The sequence below is a fragment of the Leptopilina boulardi genome, unplaced genomic scaffold, assembly GCF_019393585.1.
Source record: "Leptopilina boulardi isolate dan_hultmark-lab unplaced genomic scaffold, ZJU_Lbou_2.1 LbouV2_122, whole genome shotgun sequence".
Lineage (NCBI taxonomy): Eukaryota > Metazoa > Arthropoda > Insecta > Hymenoptera > Figitidae > Leptopilina > Leptopilina boulardi.
The window spans coordinates 1,937,945-1,964,625 of NW_026137666.1; the positions used below are offsets into that span (position 1 = coordinate 1,937,945).

The 26,681-nt window shown below is 28.7% G+C and overlaps 1 protein-coding gene across 4 annotated transcripts in view; it reads left to right on the plus strand.

Moving 5' to 3' along the window:
* Nucleotides 1–4,109: 4,109 nt before the first annotated feature.
* LOC127286914 (troponin C, isoallergen Bla g 6.0201-like) overlaps nucleotides 4,110–26,681 on the plus strand; it is a 62,320-nt gene continuing 39,748 nt past the window's right edge. Inside the window, exons 1-2 of one of the 4 annotated variants that reach the window (XM_051313581.1) lie at nucleotides 4,110–4,128; nucleotides 15,178–15,205. Coding sequence is in view for 1 of the 4 variants with exons in the window: in XM_051313562.1 (XP_051169519.1) it covers nucleotides 10,931–10,936; nucleotides 15,178–15,205 (34 nt within the window). In the remaining 3 variants the exon portion in view is untranslated. Of the gene's footprint in view, nucleotides 4,129–10,751; nucleotides 11,022–15,177; nucleotides 15,270–26,681 lie in introns of those variants that run through there. The other 3 variants (XM_051313571.1, XM_051313562.1, XM_051313590.1) reach the window with 3 other exon arrangements.

Here is a 26,681-nt window from a genome sequence, read left to right on the forward strand (position 1 = left end):
AATAACTGATTTTATTTATTAAACAAAATTTTTTTTATAATACATTGTAAAAGTTTTCGACATTGAATATTAATAAATAATTTCCAATTAAATTAATTTTTATTATACTCATATAATAAAATATTTCCATATTTAGAAAACTTTACTTAAATAATAATTAAAATAAAAAATTTAAATTAAATTAAAACTTTACATTAATTAAAAAATTAATAATAATAATTATATAACATTAATTTGTGAAACTAAGTCCTTAATGCAGTGACTCTGTACAGATTCTAGACCGTTTCTCAATGTGAAACAGTTAATGCAGTGAAACTATACAGAATCTAGATCGAATCGGTATAGTTTTACTTGACTAGTTTCACGAGACGTTTACGGTATAGTTTCTATCTCGCATATAGTTTGACGAGAGATTTTTCCACACGGGAATATTAATTATGAGAAATGATTATTCGGTAAATTGAAAATTATATAAACAAGGAGGGGGTCCTTTATGTTTATTTCATAAACATTTTGCTTCCTCATTGTGTGAAGCAAAAAATTTGCTTCCTCGTGGAGGAAGCTATGAATTTCTCCAATTCGATTGATTGATTTAAAAAATTTCGAGTTGAAAACTGTTTTAAATTAATTAAATTTTTTGAAGAATTAAGAAAATTTTAATTAATTTTGGGTGTAACATATACTTTATATATACATATCGATTCGTTTCAATGCAAGGAATACAATTATTATATTTATTAACTTGAATTTTAAAAAAACACAAATATTTTTATCTAAAATATGAATTTTCGATTTTTCAATTTTTATTAATTCTCAAATTTTAAATCAAATCTATACTTTATATATACCAACCAATTCATTTCAATGCAGGGAATAAAATTATTTCATATATAAACATGAATTTAAATAAACACAACATTTTTTAGTATAATGTGAATTTTTGATTTTTTAATACTTTCATTAATTCTTTAAATTTCGCTCAAATCTATACTTTATATATATATATATATATTTATATATATATATATATATATAGATTCATCTTGACGTAAGGGAAACGATCATATTATATATTACCTTAAATTTTTCGATTTAAAAATTTTTTCAATTAAAAAAAATTTTTGGAAAAAAGACGATAAAATTTTTTTTTTAGGTATTTTTAAAAATCCTTTCGTCATTTTTGAGAGATTAATGTGTTAAATATGCCTACAAAATTTTATTCAAATCCATTAAAACCTGTTAAAAATATCGTGTTCACAAAAACGATCCACACACACATACATACATCCGGACAATTGATCAGGATCTCATATAACATGTTTCTATATAGAGGAAAATTTGTTTTCACCATTTTTAAAAATTTTATAAACGAAAGGACTACAAAGCTTCTTCCTCGAGGAAGCAAAAACAAATAATTGTTCGAAAAAATATTTATTATATACAAAATGGAAATTCGAAGAAAAAAAATGGTAATTATATAAAATCAAAAATAGTATAAACAGGTTTTTGGAAAAATAAAAATTATGAAAAATACTAATTCGCTACAATAATAATTATGAGAAATGATTATTCGGTAAATTGAAAATTATAAAAAATGTTCTTTCGAAGTTAAAAAATTCTGTCAAATAATAATTCAAAAGTATTTTTATTATATAATCTGACGATTCGAATTATAGTCAATTCCTTTTAGATAAAACGATTTTCGAGAAAATAAAAATTCGAAAAATCAAATTTGGGGTTTAATCATGCGCCTCGTCACGATTTTTCAAAAAGTGCCATAACCGATGTTTTTAGTGGTTTCAACACCATTTTTTCAAAAACTTGACGTGATGGAACATTTTGAATATCGGATTCGTGTTAAGCGCAAAAGGTTAAACTAATCTGCGCATAAACACAGTACGGAAACTCGTTCGGTTAAATAGTCTGTAAGTATCTAGTCAACCAGATAACAGTCTGTAAAATTAATTACGTGTTTTATATAACATATATAACAATATGTCAAAAGATGAGCTTTGACAAAATGACGTGAAAAATAAGTTCAAAATAATAAACATAATACCGTCTGTCAGTGTGTTGGCAGCGACCAAATGGTCTGTCATTTTACAATGTACTTCCAAATGGTACAAGGAAAAACATATAAAAAAATTAGGTGTATGTATATATAATATAGGTAACTTCCAGGAAGTTTCCAAATTTTAACTTTAAATAGCGAGGACTTATAGCTCTCAGGATGTTTACAGAAAGTTAACAGTTGAAAGCTCCGAACTTCACATTGGTAATTTCCTGTAAACTTCTTTGAAAGATTGGTGCTATCTGGGTCTTTGTGTATTTTCACTCAAAAATTTTGAAACAACCTAAAATTTTATGCTTCTTTAAAATACGTCACATATTTTATATTTTCAAATAAGGTTTTAGAAAAGCCGCATAATTTGAAATTTCTTTGAAAACCGCTATTTTTTAAAAAGTTTTTAATGCATTTGAGTTTATTTAATGTTTATATTTACAATACCGATATATTTAGTCATTTTTATAATTTCAGAGAAACGTAGTTGCTTGCAATCAGGTTTGTCATTAAGAGTTTATTTATAGACTGGTTTAATCTTAATTTCACTGCCAGTTCAGCACAACAATAATATAATTTTACAATTAGTTCTCAAGAATTATAAATAGCAAATTTTAAACATCAGAATGTTTGTAACTTCAAGAACTAGTTACAATGTTGATGCAATAGTAGAAAATTCATTGCGACATTTATATTTTAATTTTAAATATGATTAAAATATAGAAAATAATAATTATACAAAAATTGTTGAGAAAAAGATGATTTTGATTAAGTTATGTACTTATAAGAAGCGTTAATGAATTTTTGATATTTATTCTCACTGAACAAACATTTTAAATATAATTGAGAAAATTAAATTAAATCTGGCCTTCTTTTGATTTTTTACAAGAGATTCAATTCAAAATTATTATGAATTATTAAATTCAAAAGTACGTTTCCGATAACCACAAATTTTTATTTTTCCAATTTTTGAATTAGGGGTTTACAATATTTTTTTATTTTTCTTTTTAAATAAATTAAACCATATATTTTAAGAACATTGCTATGTTAACAATAATAATACATATGAGAAAAAAAATTTCGTTTTCATTATTGTAAAGTAAAAGAAAAACTGAAACTTTTCTTCTTTTGGCAAAAATTGAAAAAATCAATTTTTTTCGAGTTACCAGCAATTAAAAATAGGTCTACATTTACAAAACTGAAATTTCAGAAATCCATATCTCGAAAATTTGTCAAAAAAAACGTATCTCTTTTTTTACACTACAGAACAAGAAAAAAATATGTTTGTCCGATTTTAAAGGGTCGACGGAAATCTCACGTGAAATCGCCCATATATATTAATTGTTTCTGTATAGAGATAGGCAATTTTTGCTTTGTGTACTAAAGTTACAAAAAATAGAATAAAATTGCCCTTTAGTGCTAAATCACTTAGTATATTAAGAAATTACAATTAATATAATTATAAATTATCCAAATCATGTAGGTGACTAACAAACTAATACAAAATTAATTTTCACAATTCGTTTGTGAATTTGTTTAAAGATACACCAAAGAAGTCCAATTCGTGACAGAACTCATTACCTCTAGTAAAAACTCTATTGATTACACTATTGTATGTCTAAGTAGTTAGACTTGTTGAATTGAATTCTAAACAATTTTTTATTTTTCAATCCCTTTGAAGGAACAATGAAATTTTTGCTTGACAAAATCGATGGATAAATATTAAACCATTAATAATTATTTTGAACAAAAATAATAACTCTGGAAAGATAATTTTTGAAGAGAATTTGGAACATAAAACATATGAAAGTAATACCTTTAAAAATTTGAATATAATTTTCAAGATTCCACTTGAATAAATAATAAATTGATGACACTTGCTTAGAGATTTTTCTAAACGGATTATTGTAGTTTGGGGGAGTAGTATAAAAGCCCCATAGTTTGCTCTCGATTTCCGGTTGCAGAAATTGTTATAAACAATGGTCAAAGTTAGTGAAACGTAGTTTTTTGGTGCTCGTTGCTTTCCTTCAAATTTTAGAGGAAAAAGTTGTGATTAAAAAGAAAAGGTATTAAAAATACTTACAAAATGGTGGATCGGAAGTTAAAATCGGATTATTTGTTTAAAAGTTATTGAACTTAAACCATTAAAAATGGCACTTTTTTAATTGTTTAATAACTTTGTTAATAATAATCCGATTGGAGTGAAACTTTCTGAAAATGTACCCCTCGCGATACTGAACAAAATGAAAAAACTTTGAACTTAATCGGATATATAGTTTATAAATTATTCCATTTGTTAATTAAAAACATGTTGTTTTTCAACCTAATTTCTACAGAACGATATGGAGCGAATTCAATTTTTTTTCATTTTATTCTTCAAGAGTGATACTATCATGTACATAAAAGAAAGAATTAAAATTCGTTAATTAATTGCATAATTATGGATAAAGAAAAAAGGGTACGTTTTTAAGTTATAAACAATTGCAATTACTCGGCGAGATTTTACTCTATCGAATTCTAATAAATGCCATTGCATTTCTTTTTTCATTACAAAACTTTCAAAAAAAAAGAAAATCGATGTAGCTTAAAGGGGGGGGAGATAATTTTTTATTTTCAAAAAATTCTTGACCCTATAATTATTAATATTTTTTAGTCAAATTTACAGTACTTAAAGTTTAATTTACGTACTATAAGATAAAAATTGTAAACATTGTAGGAAATATTTTTCTTATTTATAAAGTGGGCTAAAGGGAGTTTATCATTTTTTCATGCTCCTGACGTCGGAGTGGGGGAACTGGGTAGCGCGGATAGACACCCGCCACAAAACTGAAATTGTCCGTTCAAATTTACAAAAGTTTTTGTAAGTCGGTTAATTATTAATCGTTTTTAATCTTTCTTTTTTTAATTTCATTGTATTTTTTCTCCTCTTTTCAAAAATGGAATTATATTTTTAATAAAAATTTTTTTTTATCAATATATAAACAATTTTTTTTAATAACAAAATTTTTTCATTACTTCAAACATTTTTATATTTTTTTTTAATTGCGCAAAATTTTAAGCACTTTAATGTTATTTTATTTTTAAAAATGATTTAAATTATTTATACACATTCATGTAGCACTATGTAACTTTTTTTATAATGTAAAAAATTATATTTTATTATGGCTTAATAATTATAATAATAATAATTTGTGTTAGATACATTTAAAAAGCAAGAAAATCACTAGTAAATTACAATAAAATATAATTTTGTATAATATGAAAAAAAGTACATAGTGCTACACGAACGTATACAAATAATTTTAATAATTTTAAAAAATAAAATAACATCAAAAGACTTAATATTATATGCAATAAAAAAAGGATAAAAATGTTTGAATTGATGAAAAAATTTTGTTATTAAAAAAAAATTATTTAAATATTAATTAAAAATTTTTTATTAAAAATATAATTCCATTTTTGAAAAGAGGAGAAAAAATACCATTAAATTAAAAAAAGAGCACAAAAAGAGAATAATAACCATGATTTTGATTGGGACAATGTTGAGGTGTTACATGCAGAATCGAACACGAAAAAGAGGAAATTAATGGAAATGGTGTTTATAAAAAAAGATAGAAACTGTGCTGTCAACTTAAAGTCTGACATTTTCAATTTAAATAAAAAACTTGAATGTTTAGTCGAATTTCTTTAGTGAAAATGCAATCTACAAGTTACATTTTTCTGAATTTGTGAAAACTAATAGTTTATTAATATAATAATTTTTAATTGTAATTTTTTTAGGCCTTTTATGTGTATCTCGTATGTGAGAAAAATTTTTTTCGATTGCTCTGTATTTTAAATGTTTGCTATCTTCGTAAAACGTAATTTACATGTGAACCAATATTAGACTTTAGAATTATGAATAAGGTTTGCTATTCCTATAGTCTATCTTACCTTCTATATACGTTTTGAAGCAAAATTTTTTAAATTAAAAACAATCATGTAGTTAATTATTTTAACATGTTGTCTTAGTGGGAACATGTCTTTTTGCTATTTTTCATTATCAAAATTTATAAATATAGTACCTAAGTAGTTTCTTTTTAATTTTTATGTATTTTAGTTTAAAAATTTTTGAGGTTATAATTTGAAAAATTTGTTTCAACAGTTATATTTGTTTTAATCACTGAAGAGGACACCAACGTTGGTGTCGAAACGTTTGATTTGTTTTTCATAATAATAAATCAAAATTTTGATCCAGAAATTTCCTGAAATTTATTTATAAAAAGAAATATTAAAATCAGTTAATAACACGGTGCTACTAAAATTTTTTTTTAATATACTATATACTGTTGGTCATGCTAACAATATTTTTTTTAACAAATACACAGGCACACAAAAAATAAAAAGCTGTTTGGCCGAGACACTACACTAGTCTATTTCCATGTATTTTTTCACGCTGAATCCGAATCCAAAGTCAGAATTGTTAGATTCGCTCAAATTTTTGAGATAATTGCAAAAATCGCAAGTAACAAAAAACTCAAAATACTCAAAATCAGTTTTTTGGAATTATCTTCAAAATTTGAGCCAATCTGTCAATTCTGACTTCGAATTCGGATTCAGCCTGAAAAAATACATGAAAATGCACTATCGTAGTGTTTCGGCAAAAAAAATTATCTGTGCCTCAAATTCAGAATTTTTATCAGTTTTTGGCGATTTTAGCTCAAAGAAATTTTTTTTGCCGAAACACTACGATAGTGCATTTTCATGTATTTTTAAGAAATAAAAAAAAAAAAATAAATAAGAAAAATATTTCCTACAATGTTTACAATTTTTTATCTTATAGTACGTAAATTAAGCTTTAAGGGCATGTGGAATAAGCCAACTTCAGTTAATACATGTTTTACATCCCTCCGATTTTCATGAAAAATTCGAAATAAATTTTAATTAAATTGAAGGAAATGTTATTTAAGACATAGACGCATGGGTGTCTGATTCGTATGAGATAAAATTTTATTTCTAAATGTAATTATTTTGAAATTGAAAATTTGACATTTCAGCCTTCAAGTTTGACATATCTCACAAGAAAAATGACAATCGGCGTTAAATTTTTGCATTAGAAAAGATGCAAATTGTGACGTTGTAAAATTTTTATGAATTTTACAATTCACAAATTTAATTTATTTTTAAAAATTAATTAAATAAATTTTACTTAACATATACAGCACTGTTCAGTTTTCATGAAAAAAATTTTCAAGTCCCGGTGAAGGAGTTGGCCGGGGACTGATTTATGACAGGGTTAATATTTTGTAGAAAAAAATGTGTACCACTACGACCTTTTTGCACTTGTTCATAGAAAAAAAATGTCCAGAAAATTGTCTAAAAATGCAAGAAAAACAATAGTCTATTTTTTTCTAATAATGTGAAATACTTATTGGATTTTCTATCTATGTTGAGAAATTTGATTCGTAGAAATTGGCCTATTAGAACCCGAAATAACATAGTCTCTTTTTATTTACCATAAAAACAATAATAATTAAAATTTTTCGAAAATTCTACAACGAATTTTCTCCGAGAGGCTAAAGGAATCGAAAAGCCATTTTTAAAATTTTTCCAACATCTTCTTTGATATGAAAATGTGTTTCAAAGTCAGTGAATTTTCACAATGGACAAAAGTAGGGTACATTTTCATCTATTTATGTGCCTAATAAGGTGAAATTTTTTTTTCAGAAACAACCTTTCGGATACTAACTACCCAGATTCTAAGCTTTGCAAGGATTGTCTTTTTTCTATAAATTTTTTTGATTGAGAAATTCAAAGTGAAAGTCATCCATTTTTCAAGTGACTTGAATTTTCTCGCGGATAGTAATCTCAGATTCACTAGTTGCGTACAATCGGACTAATTCCGGATTAGATCAAACTATATTTGGATTCACTAGGTACTCACAAACAGTATTATTTTCTTGTACAAATTTTTTTAGCCGGGCCCCCATGTCACACTTCGTTACGATTCTCTGACCCCCTCCCCCCTAGCTGCATGACGTATTATGTGTACGGTCCCTTAGGATCCTAGAAAATTGAAAACTATTGCGCAGCTGTAAAGGCCATAGAAACGAAGATTCCCTATTGAAAAAAAACACGTATAATTGTACGTATAATAATACGTATTATTATACGTATAATTATACGTATTATTATACGTATAATTATACGTATTATTATACGTACAATTATACGTATAATAAGACATACGAATTTGAAACAAGAATTATACGTATAATTATACGTATAATAATACGTATAATTAATTATACGTATAATAATACGTATAATTATACGAATTATTATACGTATAATTATATAATTCTATTAAAACTAGAATAATAGAATAGAATAGATTAATTAGTAGCAAAATAACGCTGAAAATTTTTAGAAATTTTAAAATGCAAATTAAATTTCACGAAAAAAAATATCGTCGAATGTCAATTCAAGCAGTCACCCATCCAAGTACTAACCGCGTCCAACGTTGCTTAACTTCCGTGATCTGATGAGAACTTGTTCCTTCGCCTTGGTGTTTCCGCTGTCTTGTCTTGATTAATAACTTTGTCGTATAAGTATCACTAAAAGTGAGGTGCGATACAATACTTATACGACAAAGTTATTAATCAAGACAAGACAGCGGAAACACCAAGGCGAAAGAACAAGTTTTCATCAGATCACGGAAGTTAAGCAACGTTGGACGCGGTTAGTACTTGGATGGGTGACTGCTTGAATTGACATTCGACGATATTTTTTTTCGTGAAATTTAATTTGCATTTTAAAATTTCTAAAAATTTCCAGCGCAATTTTGCTACTAATTATTCTATTCTATTATTCTATTTTTAATAGAATTATAATTATACGTATAATAATACGTATAATTATACGTATTATTATACGTATAATTAATTATACGTATTATTATACGTATAATTATACGTATAATTCTTGTTTCAAATTCGTATGTCTTATTATACGTATAATTGTACATATAATAATACGTATAATTATACGTATAATAATACGTATAATTATGCGTATAATTATACGTATAATTATACGTATAATAATACGTATAATTATACGTATTATTATACGTACAATTATACGTGTTTTTTTTCAATAGGGTTGACCAGTGCGCATCATTTAAATTCAAAATTTCGAAAATGTTTCAATGAAATATTTCCTCAACTATATCATCAATATTTCCTCAAAGTCGAACATTTTTCTGTTTGCAACAATATTTCAAGAACTTTTCGTTGAAATATTTTAAAAATATTTATGAAATTTTATATGCTGTGTGGTATATTATATTAGTAATATTACTGATACTTGGGATTATATTATTATCTTTATTTAAACCAGACATAAAAAAATTCTTAAAAATGATGTGGTTTTTGCATTAGTCGACTGTATACATCCCTTTAAAAGACTAAATTAACATTAATTATTTTAACAAATTAAGAGCATTTGAACCTTCGTGACGTCACAAATCATGGCGCATGACACGCAAACTTCTCAGGTATGTGAAAAGCACAATTTTGAATATTTTTTAAAAAAACCTTTTGGAAAATGTTCAGAATAACATAGACTCTGTCTGTTATGTGCGGAAAATTCAAAATTTTGCGTTTAAAACGTTTTTTATACAATGTTAAGGTCACAAATTATGGCGCATGACACGCAAACTTCTCAGGTATGTGAAAAGCACAATTTTGAATATTTTTTAAAAAAACCTTTTGGAAAATGTTCAGAATAACATAGACTATGTCTGTTATGTGCGAAAAATTCAAAATTTTGCGTATAAAACGTTTTTTAAACAATGTTTAAGTTGGTTGTCACAAGTAAGGAAAAATACACGAATTGCTTATATGTAGGCATTGTTTAAAAAACGTTTTAAACGCAAAATTTTGAATTTTTCGCACATAACAGACAGAGTCTGTGTTATTCTGAACATTTTTCAAAAGGTTTTTTTAAAAAATATTCAAAATTGTGCTTTTCACATACCTGAGAAGTTTGCGTGTCATGCGCCATAATTTGTGACCTTAACATTGTTTAAAAAACGTTTTAAACGCAAAATTTTGAATTTTCCGCACATAACAGACAGAGTCTATGTTATTCTGAACATTTTCCAAAAGGTTTTTTTAAAAAATATTCAAAATTGTGCTTTTCACATACCTGAGAAGTTTGCGTGTCATGCGCCATGATTTGTGACGTCACGAAGGTTCAAATGCTCTTAAGCATCTTTCTAAAGTGTCCAACCAAGGAATTGTCAATTTAGAAATGGCATGTTATTCGCCGCTTCTTCGAAACAGCATAGTTTTCCTTCTAATTGAAGATATGTTTTTTCAGTAGCTCTGGTGTGAAATGGAAAAGATTAGGTACTTAAATAGTAATATTTCATCATATTTATATTTTTTATCAATCTTCATTAACTAAGAAATTAATTTAGGTTTGTTTGTATACATAAATTTTACAGAATAATTTATTTATAATTTTCATTTAAATTCTAAAAATAACGTATAACAATATTTAAATTTGTAATAGAAAATTCTATCATTAAAGTTCAAAACTTAAAACTTTAAAACATTAAAGTTCATGTAACAGCAAAGGTAAAATCTCACGTAACACTATTGGGTCAATGACAATTCTTTTTATAGTGGAGACGTTAAATGAGCAATGAATACCTATTGTCACTAAAGAGGATACACATGTATCCATCGACTTACATTAATTGCTTTCTTGTGAATTAGTTTATTTATTACCATTTTATAATTTTATAAACAGCATCAGTTCGTGTGTATTGGTTAATTCAGTGATTTATTGAAATAACAAATACCATCTGCAGTGGATACAATGACAGTATGATTTATTAAATTTAGTTTATTAATAAAATAACATAGATTTAAAATTTTACACAAGAATAATTTTTTCTTCATAAGCAGAAGTAATAGCACTAATTTCACTAGTTTAGTCATTTTGTATTTCAAATTTTATTGAAATTCTCAAAAATGTAGTATCAAATGTAGTTAAATTAATTGTGAAAAAATTTATCATAAATAATAACATATCTTAACTATAAATTCTACTCATATACAGTTTTCTTAACTTCGGTAACTTTCTTTACAAATAATTTTATTGAACAAATTAACGTTTTTTCATTTAAAAGAAAATGAAGGTTACTTTTATAGAATTTTTTTGTGTAGTTTACATATTTTTAAAATAAATATTAATCCATTTTTTCGAAAACAATTATATAGGCTTATAATTATATTTTTATTTATACTCCACAGAAATAAATATCTTAAAATATACTGAAAATGTTCTGTGAACATCCATAAGATATCCTACTACAGGTATCTTAAGATGATTTTTAGAATATCTGACACACTGAAAAAATTATATTCTAGATTTAAGAATTTCTTCTTAAATAGGCGCTAAGAATATTCCTTACTTAAAGTAAGCGGGAAATATTCTTACAATAAGTAATATATTCTTGGCGCCTATTTAAGAAGAAATTCTTAAATCTAGAATAAGAAAAGATTCAAGATTCAAGCGGTTTAACAAAATTTTAGGATCTTTTAAATAACACAATTTTTATAAATCCAATTACATTAAGTTAAACTAGTAAAAGTAAAAAAACACAAATTTTCCCAAATACAGTCAAATTTATCCTTACTTTTTTAAGTTAAAAATGTTTTATTATTATTTCTTATTACTTTCCCATAATCGGAGGGGATTAAACAACATCCTCGAAAAGGTTTCGTCTAATTAAATGCTTTAAATGAAAGTTCTTTCATTTTTTCACACTCTTTAATCAAAATTTCCGATAGTGTGTCACTCAACAGTTACCTAGCGCAAGTCTGACTCTCTGCATCACTGTCTGACGCATAGATTGGTGCAAACATCGTTTCTCTGTCTCTTTTCACGCTAGCGCTCAGAACTTCACATTCAAAATGTAGGCAACCATACACTGGGGTCAAAAAAGTTTCAGTATACTTGAATAGATTACTTGAAAATATTCGTTTAACTTTAAATAAAAATATCTCTGCAAAAACAGCATTTAAAGCTGTCAAATTGAGATTATTTGAAAGTTTATTGAAATTCGCGTCAAATAAACTAAAGTACAACGATTTTAATGATATAAATATAAAATTACAGGTTTTTTTAAGTGGGAGAATTTAAGAGAGAACTTGAAAATAACTAGTATTTGATTAATATTCTATAAAAATATTCCAACAAGCTTTCTAAATTTTTCGAAGAAAATGAATTTCAAATTTTTAAGTACAGTACGAAAAGTACTGTACTTAAAAAAAATTGTCCAATTTATTATGTTTAAAAATTCTGCCTAATCAAGTTTCGGTTGAATAAAAGTCCTATTTACCGAAAAGTTACATAACAATAGGGGAAGATGGGGTAATGGGAGCGTTTAAATTTCAAGTACATAGAGACTTTGAATTTCGTGGAAATAATTCGGAAAACTTGAACAATCTTCCTGTATGCCATACGAAGACAAACGGTTATATTTCTGACAGATTTGTAGAAACTACAAGGAAAAATCAAGTTTTCGATTTTTTCTTCTTAAATAAAAAATATTTCGGGAGATCAAAGTAAATACTTAAAAATTTATTATTTAATTATGTTTTGTGATTTTATTATAAAGCATATTTAATTGCTAAGAATCAATATTTGTGTTTTATTGTCATTAACCAAGTAGCACGTAATATTACAGGATAAAATTACTGTAATATTACCACGAGGCGGACATGTTAATATTACTGTAATATTACGTGCTATATTTGGGTATTGGATATTTTAATACTAAAGAAGCTGTAGGTCTTTTTTATGTCTTAAATATTTTGTAAAATGTTCATCTGTCAATAACTATTGACAAAATAAGAAAAATATCTAAAGAAAATATAAATTATATCATTTTATTGGAATTTCAAGTGACAGCTGAGCAATACCCCACAGGTGGGGTAATGGGAGAAAATGCATTTTTTTAGAAAACATTTTTTTTTGCAAACTTACGTTTTTGTTCTTAATTTCTAATTAATTATAATTAAGGGGTTATACCTAGTCAGGCGGTCGGAAAAATGCAATTTTTTGGGATTTTTTTGGAAAGGAATATTTATTTCTTAAAATGAAAGGTTTTCTATATCACCGTCCGACACGATTTTTCACACACGAAAAAATCAATGATTTTCAGAAACTAGGACCAAAAAAAAGATACCCGTGTCTGGCCGTTTTGCTAGATCAGGTCATTTTTTGCTTTTAGGGGTAAAAACAACCCTTAATTGAAAGGTGATAGGAAATCTTGTACAAATAAATAATTTTTTATGAAACCTGGTATCTCGGGGTTTTCCGGGTCGCTGATTACGAATCTGATGTCAGATTTTCAAAATTCAAAATGGCGGATCCAATATGGCAGTCGAAATTTATAAAAATTCACCAATTCATTTGAAAGTTGTTACTTAGGGGTTTTTAGGGTCGCTGATTACGAATATGATGTCAGTTTTTCAAAATTCAAAATGGCGGATCCAATATGGCGGTCGAAATTTATAAATATTAATTATTTTTTATAAAAATGGTGTCTAGGGGTTTTTGGGGTCGCTGATAATAACATAATAATAATAATAATAATAATAATAATAATAATAATAATAATAATAACATTTATAAATTTCGACCACCATATTGGATCCGCCATTTTGAATTTTGAAAACCCGACATCAAATTCGTAATCAGCAACCCCAAAAACCTTCAAGTAACAAGTTTCAAGTGAATTCGATGAACTTTTATAAATTTCGACCGCCATATTGAATCCGCCATTTTGAATTTTGAAAATCTGACATCAGATTCGTAATCAGCGATCCGGAAAACCCCGATATACCAGGTTTCATAAAAAATTATTTATTTGTACAAGATTTCCTATCACCTTTTAATTAAGGGTTGTTTTTACCCCTATAAGCAAAAAATGACCTGATCTAGCAAAACGGCCAGACACGGGTATCTTTTTTTTGGTCCTAGTTTCTGAAAATCATTGATTTTTGCGTGTGTGAAAAAAAATGTTGAATTTTGTCGGACGGTGTATTATTATACATCTTTTAGTGTATTTAAAAAAATATTTTATTCATAAAAATATTAATTTTTCTGCCCTTTGCATGCGATCTCTCAAGGGTTCTCAAAAAAATGTGTCTCGCGGTGACCAGCATAATTCTGAGAGAGTCATCTGAACTCAAAAAATAAAATAGATTCTGATAGTTTATGAGAAAATGTTGTCATTGATCGAAGGAATTAAGTAAATTTTAATTTTATTTAAAAAATCTTCGATCAACAACATCAAAATGTAGTTGTTGAGCTTGTGTTAAAATTTGAGCCAAATCGATTCAGCGGTTTTTCAGATATTGAGTTCACCGACTTAAAAAACGTAGTTTTGAAAAAAACGAGTTTAAAGGGGGACCCTCACCGACAGTTTACATTGAGTATGTAATAAATGTGTGACATAATAAATATGTGATATTGTAAGGCGAGGGAACGAATGCCTCTTGAATATATACTCAGTTATACGAAAATTGTAAGGTAGAATATAATATACGGGACAAACAAATCAGATTTCTATAGGAATTACCGATGCTTCACCTGCTCTATACCGCACGGCGCCTCCTTGCTAATTGTCTGTAACTTCGGAAATATTTCTCGAATCTTAATAAAAAAAATTTTACAACAGTCAAATATGTATGTATATATATATACTTTAAGAAACTGCAAAAAAAATTTCGATTTTTTGAAAATCGTAACTAGGTATAACCCCTTAAAGATAAATAACAAATGGAGTAAAAAATGACCAAAACAATATTTTATTATAACAATAAGTTGGTTTTTTTAATCATTGTCCTTAAGGGGCTCCAATTCCCCCACCTTCCCCTATACTAAGAATTTCGTTTATCGATAATTTAGTTAACGAGATGTTTGAGATAGAAAAAGACATGAATATTTATTTAACTTTAACCATAAACAACTCATGTAATTTTTTATTTATTTTTAATGTGTTTTTTTTGTCTAAAAACATAATGAAAATTTAAATATTTTTACATTTTCAGGATTCCTTGAGTAAAGATCTAATTGCACGTAAGTCGAAATAAAGAATAATTATATTCGTATCAAAGGCGCAAAATAGGTGATTGCGCCCATGGTGCGTATAATTTTTTCTGTACTAACTGCATGGAAAGTATGTATTTGAGGGCATGAGCAGTAAATTTCATAGTAATTTCCTTATGAGTGAAACTCTGTACTCTATATGAAAGTAGAATGCGTTCTATCAGTTTTGTTTGCAAGCGGGCGGAAAAGTATTTTGCGTCCTTGCCTCATATTTAGAACCCTCACAGAATTCGGATATTCAGTATATTCAAAGTAAATTCTAGAGATATCATTTGATCTGGGAAAATTAGAATATCCCTAGCATACGGCCCACTTGCTGTATTCTTCCAGGACGTCCGTTGGATATTCTGAAAGATCCGTTGCTGTGAGAGGAGTTATAACATGAAACAAAGACGTGTATTTTTTGAAATTAATTCTATTTATTAAGTTTCCTAATTTAACTCAAGAACAATTTTTTATTCATCTTGTTGCATTGTTATAGTAGATCTTATTGTTATTAACACTTTGAGAACCAAATTTTTTCTTAAAAAATGACGACTTTTTTTAAAACAAGACTTTAGGGAAACTAATTCAGGTTTTTTGTCTTAGAACCAGTTTAGAATTGAAAATTTATTAGACTAAATGAAAAACATTGGTCCAAAATTCAGTTTTAAAAATCAAGGAAATTATGTATGATATAACAAAAAAATGTCCAAGTTACCTAACAGCAACACTAGTTCTCAAGGGGTTAAAAATAGTACATTGTGGCAAGGGCGGAAAGTAGTCAATTCCTGACCGTGTTGCACACTATGTTTTTTGTCCAATTGCTCGATAAATAAGACGCCTAAGGAAATAAACTGGAGTATAACCAAAAACCAAATATTGAATGTTAAAGATACTGGATATATTTTTATTATGTTTGAGGGAAAATTATATTATTATGTTTTATAACATTATTTAAAAATATTAAAAATTTGGTGAACTAATTATTTAAAAATATTCAACTTAAAAAATGTGTCTTAAATAAACCAGAAAATTACTTTTCCGCCCGCTATTGGTGGTTGGGTGGCGAAAGCCTACTTTCGCCGGCTGTACCTGCACGGAAAGTCGCGTTTATCGTGCATGTAGGACAAAAAATATGTTGAGGCTCTCGAGTAATAAAGTTTTTCAAAAAATATATGTGATCTAGATGGTTAAAAGGGACCTTACGACCGAAAAAATTAATTTTTTATTAACTATTGATTGTGAAAGAAAAAAGTTCCTTCTATCAGAAGCACAAATCAATAAAAAATCGATTTTTTCGGACACAAGGTCCCTTTTAACTGTCCAGATCACATATCCTTAACCCTGGCAGGTCTGAGCTGGGTCCTTCGGACCCAGACAATTTTGTTTTTTATCTACTTTTATTTAAGGTATCACATCGGTAAAACCGTTTTCTATAAATTTTATTGAAAATTTTACCATATGTTCTTATTATCATTCTTGACAAATTTGCAAAATATGAAGAATTTTCGCCGTACGAAACCAGAGATACTAGCAATCAAAGTTGCTTATTTTGCATGGGAGACGGGACTAATGTATGGGGGAGAAGTACATTTTCATAAATATCATCAGAAGTTTTCTACAAATTTTTTTCAAAAACTAATGTTGAATTCACGAAGAAATTTGGAACTAAAATATACAAAGAAATTTATAATTTACCGTGCCGTTTATTTGTAATTATAAATTAAAAATTCTATTTCATGACGTCATTTGCAACATATAGCACACCCGCCACTTTGATGTGGCAACATCGCAGGATGGTAACATTAGTTAGAGAGAGACAGTAGTCCACAGTAGTCAAAGCGACACTTATAGCGACGTTGTCAAACCTCCTACTCCTTCCAATCGCTGCTAGTGTGGGGTATAAGTGTACGAGTGTATTTGTAGAAGTAGGTACAGTATGGGCTGAGAGTATAGGGAGTTGAGGGCGAAAGTATAGTGCGGGAAGTAGTAATGCGAGCTACAAACTTTTGACTCCGATTAGTGCCGATGTGATACCTTAAGAAAAAATTTTTTTAAATCGTTATCCAATTAGATAAGCTGATGCTATAACGTACATTTTAAACAATATGTGAGCATCAAATATTGAATATCCTACTATTAAAATCTTGTTTTTATTGAATTAAAGCAGCTGGCACCCTCGGACCTACGTCAGGCACGCATGTCAAATAATGAACTCATGCACGTGTGGGTTAAGTGACAGCGGTTCCATATGTATACGAAATCTCAGAGTCGTTGCGAGCCGCGTAACCCCACTGCGCTATCTACTCAATGCACTCCCCTCCGTGAAGTCAGAAGGTGAAATCATTAGGTAGATGGCGCAGTGGGGTTACGTGGCTCGCAACGACTCTGTTATTTCGTATACATGTGTAACCGCTCTTATATCCCCACAGCAGAGCGAGACCGAATATTATTTTTAATTTCTTTCCACACGGAGAGAAGCAATCCGTCTGCTCCATTGTCCAAACGACATCTGGACAATTAGACTGTTTGCTCAATCATTCAATGCATTAGGCCCAAATGAACTTCACGTATAAGAGGATAAAAAAAGAAAAAACGACTAAACTCTACATAAAACTTTTAAAAAAAATTGATCAAAATAGATAAATAAAGTGTGCGCTGTAAGAAAGCTCTATCCGGCAAAACTGCACTTACACTTTTGGAGCTAAATATTAATAATAAAAGATTGTTTATAATTATCGTAAACTTTGTCCAAGCAAGATAAAGCATTTAGGACGTTAAATGTCATGCAAAACTAACTTATCAAATTATACCTATCTCATTATTATTAGATTATATACGCCAAAAATTTCAAAATTATATTGAATCTACCTATATTAGACCGTTATGGCTTCCTGCATTGAATCCATCGAATATGAAAAAATAAAAAATGCCTTCTATTTTATAAGCGCAATAATAAACCATAAAAAATTTTATATCGAAAAATAGTGAATTGTGTGTCTTATAATATATATTATTGTATAATTTACCCTAAAATTGTATGTATCTTGTGTGTTTTTATATTATATGTTTTATATTTTTTTCGTCTTTTATGTGTTAATCTATGCAATTTGTATAATCATAAAGAGCAAATTAATTATTATTGAATGGTTACCACATTTTAGAGACTCTGTCGGATAACGTTTTTTTTGCTTTGTATACGACTATATATAATAATAATAATAATACTGTCCTGTAAGGGGAAGTGGTGTCCCTCACTTTCCAGCCGCGTCCGAGTTATAACCATGTGCTTATACTGGAGAATTAAAATGAAGTAGAAAATCTTTGGTGCCAGCACCTTTGGGTTAAATTGGTTTAAAACACATCGTTTAGGTTTATTGTACCAAAATTATAAAACTTTTGAATATTAACATTTATATTTTGAACAACATATACTCGTAATCGTGAAATTCTGAGAAATATGTCAAAATAAATTTAAAAATGTTTATATTTAAAAATTTTGATGAAAAACTCATTAAGCGTTACAAAATAATATTGTCAATAAGCCCGAGAACGCCACACAAGCCCCCGCTGTAATTGACTTACTCGAGGTCTGAGCTCGGGTTGAGTGGAAGTACACCACTTCCCTTTACATGACGCAATCCGTGATCGCCCGTTTTGTCCACACACAATCCGACATATTGGATCCGCCATTTTGAATTTTAAAAATCTTACATCACATCCGTACTACGGAATTTGTTTTTTTGCAGGCTTGTGTTATTTGATAATAGTGGAAGATGTCTTTTGAAAAAAATTTTGGTATTGGATAACTTGCAAGAAACTTGCCGTGCAAGATTGCAGTGCAAACATGTAGCAAGTTTGGTGCAAGCAACGAAATGTCCTCTTACGGCAAGCTGGCAGGGCAATGTTGGCGCAAACTTGCTGCAAGTTTGCAAAACTTAATACACAGAGAGAAAAATTAGCCTTTTATTGTATAAAAAATTTACCTTTAACGCACAAAACTTTTATATGCTACATATGCGTAATATTTAAGTAATTTTGGTATAAACTTTTTTTTCACTATGTAACTTGTCTATGCTGATAAAGTTTATCATGTAGCCCCTTATTGTATATACTTATTATACCTTAATTGCAACCGCGCCAAGCGGATATCGCACCTTGCTCATCCTACTACGATTGCAGAAGTTCTATTCTTTTTCGGTATTAGACTCTTGCAATAGACCTTTTCATGCTGATCGTTCTGTCCTTATCTAGCACATATTATGACACATGAGTTAGAAGAGGACAGAATGACCAGCATGAAAAGGTCTACTGGCGAGTAGGTAGGCGTGGCCTAATCGTCAATTGCAAGAGTCTAATACCGAAAAAGCATAGAACTTCTGCAATCGTAGTAGGATGAGCTAGGTGCGATCTCCGCTTGGCGTTGTTGCCAAAGACTTGTAGATATGGACCGCTCACCTCTGTGGCTTTTCATGAAAGTAAAATGAGATTGAGAGAGGGCAAAGCGAGTTTTCCGTTGCCTCTCTGTCTGACAGAATATGATTTGTTCTCACATTTTGTGACGTAAGCGCATCAGGGCTGCTTACTGTAATCATAGCGCCTTTCGTGTATTTTCTTAGATGGTCGGTTCATTTGGTTTTAAATATTTATTTTTATTTATAATAAAGACGTCTATTCTAAAAAAATGGTTGTCTCGTGTTTTATTTGTAAGTTGTCGTATGATAAGAAGGATACATCAGTAATATTTCATGCGTAAGTTATGTATTAAAAATTTTAATTATCTAAATTATAAGTACTTCTAACATAACCTTAAACATTATTTTTTTTGAAATATAATTACATATAATAAATTTATACTATTTATATAAAAATACTTGTATTTAAAAGAAAATTTTTACCATATAGTTTTCCAGAAAATTACGAGAGAAGGTCGCACTGGTGTTTAGCTTTAAATGTTCCAGAAGTAAATATTAAAAAAACGACTAAAATTTGCAGCAAACACTTCAAGGATGATTCATATATAGAGTCAACAATTTCAAGTAATTTATTTCGGAGTAAGCGTTTGAAAAAAGATGCTATTCCAACAGAAGTCTTAAGAAATGAAAATAACGATTTGAATTCGCAATTTAACACCGACATTATTCTGACTGTTGGAAATAAGCCACATACTGACGAAGAAGTTTGTATATAATTATTTTTATTATCCTATATTAGGAAATTAAAATATTTCTAAATATTATTTTATATTTACGTTTTTAGGAATCATCAACTGCAGAATTAAGTAATTTTATTTTAGAACCACAACAATCTGTCATATATGAAGAACGTAGTGCGGGCTGTAACGGACATACAGGAGATCTAACACATTTGAAATCAAAAGTGGTTAATGAAAAGGTATTTATGAATATCAGTTGGAGTTTGAGCAATTTTTATAAAGGGAACTAAGTGCTATTATAAGTTATGTTTCGTATAATAATCGCCACAGAGTTCTCTCCGTGCAATATTTGTATAATTTTTATATAATTTTCAAGTTAAAAAGTTTTAAAATAATACTTTTTATCTACATTTTTAGGAGATATCAACCCTTGATTCGTGTAAAATAAAACGAAAGATTTCGGAAAATGAGGAGACATATCTCAATAGGTTAAAAAAAATAAGGACTTTACAATGGGAGGATATTAAAGATTCTCAAGAGCTTTGTGAGTTATATTTCAAAAAATCTCAACACGTAATTCAGGGACTGCATAAAAAACTCAAATCAAAGTACCAGGCACAATACAGATTGAAGAAGAGAGTGAAATGCTTCGAATCATTAACAAACTGTTTGAAGACGAAGTCCTTATTGTCGGAGGAAATTGTCACTCGATTAGAGGTTTTTTAATTTTTTTTTTAATACAGTATATATAATTTTACAGATATTTTTAACTTTTTAATATAAAAAAATTGTACATATAAATTATCATTCCTAAATGTTTAATTTACCAATTTGAGATTTAAATTATATTTAATTTATATTTAAATTATACACCTAATAATAAGGTTCTACTATAATAATTGTACATAATTATAATCTTTTCGTAATTATAAATAATTGTAGATGTGTTGAATGTTTTACATTTTAGTAAATACAGTAATGTAAAATTCAGTATCTTTTCTGTGTGTATGATTTCAGATTCATTATTTATGTTTAAATCGGAAGCTTTATTTTGGTTTTTTAATTGTTTTATTTTAATATTTTTTTTATTTAATTTTTTTTAAAATTTTTTTTTGGTTTTTTTTTCTTAGGGATCTATGTCTTCTTCGATACTATTGATTTTGACGCGTTCATTGGCACAAAAAAGAGAACTCCCTTTCCGTCATCGCTAAAGTGTTTTGCGTCAACTCTGCATTTTTATTCTCCCAAAGCATACAATTACGTGCGAAAACATTTCTTGGACAATTTACCACATCCTCATACCATAAGAAGATGGTATCAATCGGTAGACGGTAATCCCGGCATTTGCTCCGAAGCAATAATTGCAATTAGACATTTAGTGCAGAAATTCGAACAAAAAAACGAGAAATTAGTACTCTCTCTCTTGGTGGATGATATGAGCATAATGTCACATGTAGACTGGGACCAGGACAGATTTGTAGGATATGAAGATCTCGGTGACGGGACTATAAATAATACAAAAAATGACAAACTAAGACAGGCGAAACTTGCCATGGTAGTTATGGCAGTAGGTGTTAATAAACACATAAAAATTCCAATTGCTTATTTTTTAATTAATTCATTGACAGGTAAACAGAGAGCAGAGTTAGTGATAAAATGTCTGATTGAAGTTGGATCTGCAGGAGCGACAATAATTTCGCTAACTTTCGACGGAACAGCATCAAATTTCACAATGGCGGAATGTTTAAGCGCGAAAATTAACTGTTCATTGGAAAACATGCAACCCTACTTCCATCATCCTGAAACCAATCAAAAAGTCTTTGTAATTTTAGATCCGTGCCATATGGTAAAATTAGGAAGAAACGTTTTTTCTGAAAATGAAATTGAAGACGGAAGCAACGCTGACGACGCGGAAGAAAACAATGAGAATGGAAAAATATCATGGAAATATGTTACTCAATTAGTGCATGTTCAGGAAATTCAAGGGCTGTTGCTGCAACAAAAGTTCGTCGGAGGAACTTAAATTTTCAAACAGAAAAAATGAAAGTTTGCTTAGCCGTGCAAGTTTTAAGTGGGAGTGTTGCTAGCGCACTTAGATTTTTGAAAAAAGACTTAAAAGTCCCGGAATTTTCTGACAGTGAAGCAACTGCAAGATTTTGTTATATCATTAACGAAATTTTCGATCTGCTTAATTCAAGAAATTATTATTGTAAAATAAAATCTAAGCGTTGCGTTGATGAACAAAATATTGAGGATTTGAGAGAAAAAATTTCATTTTATATAAATTATTTGTCAAATTTGAAAATAGCTGGAACCCCAATTATAAAAACACAAAAGAAAACGGGATTTCTGGGTTTGATCATCTGTTTAAGAAGTGTCTTGGGAATATATGATGAGTACTTAACTGACGTCAATTTAGGTTTAAAATATTTATTAACTTATAAACTTTCACAAGATCACTTAGAATTATTTTTCTCTGCAGTACGAGGCAGATGTGGACATCATGATAATCCAACGTGTATTCTGTTCAAATCTTCTTTCAAAAGACTCCTGATCCATACGGAAATAAAAGGTTCTGAATTTGCAAACTGTGCACTCCAAGATGAAACGATTTTCTTACAAGTGCAGCAGCCTAAAATTTCAAAAAGAAATGATTTGGATTCTTTGGTGAATATGGATTGCAACGAAGAATTGTATATGTCTGTTGACGATTTTTCAGAAGAACACAACTATTTTGCTCAGAATATATTCGCTGATCCAAACATGCATTATATTGAAGACATTACTTCCTACATTGCAGGATTTATCGTCAAACAAATTAAAAAAAAAATTACATGCACAATTTGTTTGGAACAGTTAAGCCAAGAAACTCCTCTATCACTTTTTCAGCGTCAAAAATGCAAAGGACGGTTAACGTCAGCATCAAAGGATGTTTGTAAAGTTTGTGTTATAGCGGAAAAATATTTAAGAGCAACTGACGTTTTCAAAACAAAAAATATTTTTCAATATTTAATGTGCGTTATTTTTAGAAATATTCCAAGTAACATTTTCATTAATGATGAGCACATGTTTGAACAAAGCATTTTATCTGACCATAGATCACAGCTGATCAAAATTATTATTTTTAAATATCTAACTCTTCGTCTTAAATATAAAGCATCAGAAAAAAATGCTTCCACTAACAGAATAAGACAAAAAATTCACAAAATTAATTCTTTTTAACAACCAATAACTCTTCTGTTACTGCGCGAATAACGGATTTTAATTAATATAAATTTATGATATTTTGACAATTATTTTATCATTTTTATGGTGAGTTCCTTAAGAAATATAATTATATATTTATAAAATTACTACTTTAACATGTTAATATTATCCGGTTATGTAATGAAAGATGTTTTTAAATGTATTATATAAGTAATAACATTGTTTTAGTAAATAATAATTTAATTATAATTTTACTTTCGTACCATGTTATAACAAAATATGTTTGTAAATATATATATACTATAAACTATAAGTTCATTTTATTAAATTTATTGCATTTATAAAAGAAATAATTATTGAATATTGTAACTTATGTATTTATTTCACTTTAGCAAGAAAATTCAAAAAAATAATATTACTTTAAAATTTTAAGTCTGGGTCCACTGATTTCTTGTAGCACTCATACTTTAAACAGAGAGGCAACGGAAAACTCGCTTTGCCCTCTCTCTCATATTTTCCTCTCCTTACACACCACAGAGGTGAGCGGTCCATATCTACAAGTCTTTGGTTGTTGCTATTAAATCACATTTTTCTTACTATAAAAGCATATATACTATGTATCTTTAGTACGGACAAATATTATACTAAAAATTCTCAAATATTTGCTCCATTAGTAAGAAAAGTTCATAAAAAAGTAGCAGAATACTGCCGTGTGATATAAAAACTTAGTTAACTGACATTTTGACGAAAAATGAGTTTTTGGTATCAATGAACTCGTAAAAAAAAGCTGCGTCTAATAGTTATAGTTTAAATAATTTTTGCAAATTATTGTTTATAAAAAATAGTTTTTAAAAATCTTAAAAACTCCAGAAAATGAAAGAATATTTGATAAAAAGTTAAGGAAAGAACTTTGCGTAGTCCAAAAAACAAATGAGGCTGCGAGCTCGAATATAAGATTTGAAGGAAAAACTTAGTCAAAGGCAGTTGTGTGTTTTTTGTATCAAATAAGTAGTCGAGTCTGAGCGTTGGATTTGAAATAAAAACCTCACATTTGCAGCGCTTGCAATTAGCTAAGTTCTTCCATCAAAAATTGAGTCGAGTCAGAGCCGAACGACTACTTAACTGCAATTCGGCTAAACTCGGATTGTCCTCGGGTCGCAGGCAGTAAGCTGCTGTTTCCCTTGCTTCTGTCAAAACTTCAACTCAGAGGTTATGTTTAGCGGAATGAAAAGTGTATCAAGTTGAAATTGAGAAATAAAAAACGAAGAAAATTGTAAGTAAAATTAACTCAGACGATTTTTTTTAATGTTTTTAAACTTAATAATAAAGATTGTTCATTTCATTTCAGTAGTTTAAACGTATATTATTATTATCATTATTCAAAATTAACATTGTTTAATTAGTTCTTATTTGGTGAAAATTTATTTGCAGTGTTCATGTACTTTTAAAATGATTTGTGAATTCGTAAAACGTATTATAGAACTGTTGCAACTGTCCCCTTACCACATGACGTCACTGCAGTTAGCTAAGTTCTTCCATGAAATCAGCAGACCGAGCTCGCGTACCTATTTCGTGGACACTACGCAAAGGACTTTCCCAAACTTTTTACTTCATATTTGCATTCGGAAAAACACACAAGTGCATTATTTCATATAATTTGTTTAAATAATTAATTTTTTATTTCATAATTAAATAGAGCACTATCATTATACCAAGTATGTGAAGTTAAATTTAATAATTTTTTAATTCTTATTAGTTTTCTGAAAGCAAACAGTTTTTCCCTATTTTCTCGCTTCGACATAAATGTCAGTTAACGAAGTTCTTATATCACACGGCAGAATAGTCTTTCATACTATAAAGCTTTGATTTTTCTCTCCGTGTACGATGCGCAGTTGTAAACGGAAGCTCCTATGGCTGCGCAATAAATTTTTTAGCCTCCAAAGCAGGGTGCCCTTTATATTTATTTAGTATTATACAAACTTGCAGCAAGCATTTTGCAAGTTTGCTGCAAGCTTGCTTAACTACCTTGCCACAAGATGACATTTTGTTGCTTGCACCAAACTTGCTATATGTTTGCACTGCAATCTTGCACGAAAAACTTCCTGCAAGTTTGCTGCAATTTTTCGTGGTGATTGGGAATGAACCAAAAATTAAGAGGGCAGAAGAAAGTAAATTGAATGATAATCATTATCGAAATTGATGTAATTAAACATATTCAAATAGTTTTTAGTGGTAATGCGATTTTGGTTATTGGATTTGTGTCTATTACGATAGAATAAAACTTTATATTTCTAAAACTCTTAATGCAGGGTGTTTAAATGTTCTTCAAGTAGAATATTTAATTAGATTGTTCCCTTTTCAACCAACAGTAGTTTTTGAAGCTATTGCCCTACTGAAAATCCCCACATAGGCTCCTATATAGGAAGCCATATGGTTTCCTATACAAAATCGTATACGTAATTGGAACAGGAATTTGAATAGGAAATTAAGTAGGAATTATCATATGAATGCACATTATATCTTAATATCATGCGCAGTAGTTTTCTTCAACTTTTTCGGCTGCGCAATAAATTTTTTTCATCTCTGTAGTCTATCAGGAACCTCTACTATTGAAAGATATATATCTTAGAGTTGAAAAAAAATTCATATTATAGGAATTGAAATAGGAATATACATAGGAATGTACATTCCTGTGTGGATGTGGATTCATATGATAATTCCGACTTAATTTCCTATTCAAATTCCTGTTCCAATTACGTATACGATTTTGTTTAGGAAACCATATGGCTTCCTATATAGGGAGCCATGTGGTTTCCCATATGGGAGCCTATGTGGGAATTTTCAGTGGGGTGATCAACAACCGATTGGTAGAGTTAAGTGTGGAGTATGTGCAATAGCATTTGCTACATCTGTGTTGGTTAACAGTGTAAATTAATAGTTTAATTTATAAAACTGATAATAACATAATGAGCAAGAATTTGAAATCATTTTTTGAAAACAATTGGTTAAATGATTTTCCGGCAGTTAGAATGTCTAATATTAGAAATTCGATTGTAGAGAATGATTGGAATTGTCTTTTCATAAAAAGAGCTAAAGAGCTTC